This window comes from Oryzias melastigma, linkage group LG2, assembly GCF_002922805.2.
Source record: "Oryzias melastigma strain HK-1 linkage group LG2, ASM292280v2, whole genome shotgun sequence".
NCBI lineage: Eukaryota > Metazoa > Chordata > Actinopteri > Beloniformes > Adrianichthyidae > Oryzias > Oryzias melastigma.
Window position 1 is genome coordinate 11,050,959 of NC_050513.1, and position 3,379 is coordinate 11,054,337.

General features: G+C 45.3%; 1 protein-coding gene across 1 annotated transcript in view; it reads right to left on the reverse strand.

Moving 5' to 3' along the window:
* filip1l (filamin A interacting protein 1-like) overlaps window positions 1-2,333 on the reverse strand; it is a 58,723-nt gene extending 56,390 nt beyond the window's left edge. Inside the window, exons 1-4 of the mRNA XM_024294514.2 lie at window positions 2,218-2,333; window positions 984-1,302; window positions 746-919; window positions 491-669 (exon numbers count right to left, since the gene is read on the reverse strand). Of these exons, the coding sequence (XP_024150282.1) occupies window positions 491-669; window positions 746-919; window positions 984-1,292 (662 nt within the window). The 5' untranslated portion in view covers window positions 1,293-1,302; window positions 2,218-2,333. The remainder of the gene's footprint in view (window positions 1-490; window positions 670-745; window positions 920-983; window positions 1,303-2,217) is intronic.
* Between the last annotated feature and the right edge of the window lie 1,046 nt (window positions 2,334-3,379).

Here is a 3,379-nt window from a genome sequence, read left to right on the forward strand (position 1 = left end):
CACAGGTTCATGGGGGGGCACTGGTTGTCGGGGGGGCCCAAGGTTGTTAAAGGGCCACAGTTTGTTGGGGCCCCAGGTTGTTTGGGGCATCAGGTTGTAGGAGGCCTCAGGTTTTTGTGGGGTAAAAGTGTTTGGGGCCCCAGGTTGTTTGGGGCCCGAGGCAATCACCCCTTTTTTTCCCTAATGGTAAGATTGCCCCTGGCTCTTTGACATATTAACACTCTCTGACTCTTCGCACGGTCAACGTAAATTTCTGGAGAATTCATATCTGCTTTGTACCGTAACACATGTCTAACGTAATATATTTACTGCAACTGGACTTTTACAGAACTGCGTGACTAATTCATCTCAAGACTTGTAAAAAAAACCACTTGATTAAATGGAAAGAAAGCTAATTATTTAGCAAATTCTACATTTGTGTGCTCTTTTACATCAGTAGTAGTAATTTAAAGTGTTGCCCATCATGATCATATCTCCTTTCCCCACTGACCTTTCGCGCTCCTGCTCCAGCAGGTTGGTGAACTCGTCGCTTTTCTTCACGAACTCCCCGTGGTTCCTCTTCTCGTCCTCCATCTTGCACAGAGCCTGCTTGTGCGCCTGCTCCACCATCAGCAGCTGCTCCAGCATCCGCCGATGAGTCTCCCTCTGCTTCTCCACCAGTTTGTCCAGCTGTGCAGAGAGCACATCCGGGGGAGCTCTTCATCACATTCGTGTTGGCGGTTTACTTAAGGAGCGGTGCGTTTACCTCCACCATTGGTTTCTCGTAGATGTCTTCCTGGAATTCGTCGGACTTGCCCTGGATGGCGTCTCTCTGCAGGGCCTGCAGGACTTTCTGCGGCGTGACGAAACCGTATTTGGCCTCCAGTAACGCCAGGTCAATTTTTTCGGCCTTTAGCACCGTGATCACCTCATCTCTGGCCTGGAATGAAGAACAAAAGTTCAGGCAAGCTGGAGCTAGGTGGCAAACCATTTGTTTACATCACCTGGAGCTCTCCTTCCAACAAGCTGAGGAGGAAAACCAGGTCATCCCGGGAAAGGTCCCTGCCCTTCTCCCTGCGACCGGGCTTCGGGGCGCCGCCGGAGCTCTTGACCCCACCAGCGCCGCTGCCGTTCTTGGCTGTCTTGTGGTTCCGCTGAATGGTGCCGGTGTCGTCCGGCGACTCTCGCTGTCGACCGCGGCGCTCTGCCCTTCCAGAGGGATCTTCTCGCCCCGTGGATCGCTTCACTGCGTCCGTCTGCTGCTTCAGCTTGGCCTTGGTTATGTCCTCCAGACTGTTGCTGCGGGACCTCATGGTGCTCCACCTGTGGAGACAACACAAAAGAAGGAGATGATTTAGAACTTTAATGAAGGTTTAGGGCTGTTTTTCATTTACTTATTCCTAGAATAAGAGCCACAAAACTTAAAACGAATCATAACACGTTAGCATACATGCAGAAGAGTTTAGATGTTTTAAACACATTGAATTTCTAAAAGCAGAAACTTAAACCATTAAAAAAGGAGAATTCACCAAACATCATGATGAACTGATTGCATGGGAAACAGTATACAGCCTTACTTTTTACTGAACATTCTAACCAGAATCTCTTTTGGTACCATTAACTAGAGAAACTGCGTTATTTTCCAGAGAAGTATCACGCTGGATAATTTTAGGTAATTTTTGGTTGGTTTCAACATGTATTTTTGTTGTCTGTTTGTAATTATAATACATGAAAAGCACCGGAAACACCCGAGTAGAAAAGCGGAGCTGATCTACTCATTACCATTGCACTTGCCTCGCTGATGCTGAGTTTCAATAGTTTCATTACTGCTTATGTATTCCATATTTTCCTTTTTTTTCCAAGTTCTAATGTCCTTTTTAGGTGATTTTAGGGTGCAGCGATACTGAGTGCAAAGCTAATTTGGATGGGCGGAGCCTGCAGACTCCGACCCCCCAATATGTGAAGACTTATAAGAAAAAGTATAATTGTTAAAACTCAAAATTTCTCCTTTATGACTTACTTTAAGGATAAAGCTGTGTTTTTCTTTTTCACATGTTCGCTTTTCTCGTCTCCATGGCAACTTATCGTCTCTGCTTTCCTTATTTTAGATTCGACTCAAAAAAGGGCAAGTTACCCAAAAATAACTGTTATTATTAGTATTTATATAATAATATTTTTCACAGTTGTCAAATTTTCCAGTATTTTTTTCAAACATGGAGCCAAAAACCGAAGACTCACCAGGAAAAGCATCATGCTGCGTTTTGTTTGTGTTTGCAGTTAGCTTTCGTCACATCTGGACCGTAAACGGTTTCTTCTTCAGAGATCATTTGACTTAATCAAACTCCTATAAACAGATAATTGCAACAAGCCGTACACCCGCCGGCAAAGTGGGACTTAAAGCTTCTCCTCCAGGTTATTTATAAGGCCTTCGCTAAAGTCAACGTATCCAAAGACAAAAGTAAATCGAGAGCGTGCCAAGACCCGTTTCTGCCCAGAAGGATTACATCATCGTCTATCGAAAACGTTTCCAAATAAGTCCGTTTAGAAGTGTCTGTTCCTCTTTACGGTTGCTTCATAAGGAGGCGTGTTGGGATTAGAATCGGCTTTGTATGGATTGATAAATAGATTGAGAGGTATATTCCTCTGGGATCTGTGTTCTAAGAAAACAAAAGTATGAAAAGTTTCCCGCCGAGGCCAAAAGACGCGGTCAGAGTTTGCCCTAATTGAAACATGGAAGGGTTGAAGCCTCATGCGGTGTGTGTCCAGCCTCGGTGTGAGGCCTTCTGACAGTTTATGAGTAAGAAAGATGGCTGGCTGATTGCATTGTGCACACTCTCGGCAAGGCGCCACATGATTCAGAGCTGAGGTCATTCCCTGCAGCCGAAGACAGACTCCACACCGGCTTACTCACGGATCTAGGCCACAGGCGATAGACGGAACTCCTTTAAAAGCTTTTCTTTTCTGCTCAGATAATAAAGGATACGGTACAGCTTGTTCTCTGCTCTCTCAGGACATCTCGAACCAGCTTTGATAAAAAATGCCCACACACTACCGATCCTCGGCGCTGGTGGGATTCCTGCATGTGCAAGTATCACATGTCCGCAAATTCTCCTAGATGGATCAGGAATATATCACATAGTTCACGAAAAGGTTCACCGAAGGGACAGGAAAAATGGCTTCAAATCATTGTGGGATTGAGTTTTGAGCTCGCCGTTGAACCTCCAGTGAGTCATGTTCCCGATTTTTGTGATCTGGGGTTTTGGAAAGTTGGAAGAAATTAGATTTGTATTCTTGGACTGATGCAAAACTGATGTGTCGGACTGTAAAATGCCTTTCCGCTATTATCCCAACAGCACGACTCCGTTTCCCCCTTTGAAGATCCGTGCTAGCTAAAAGGCTA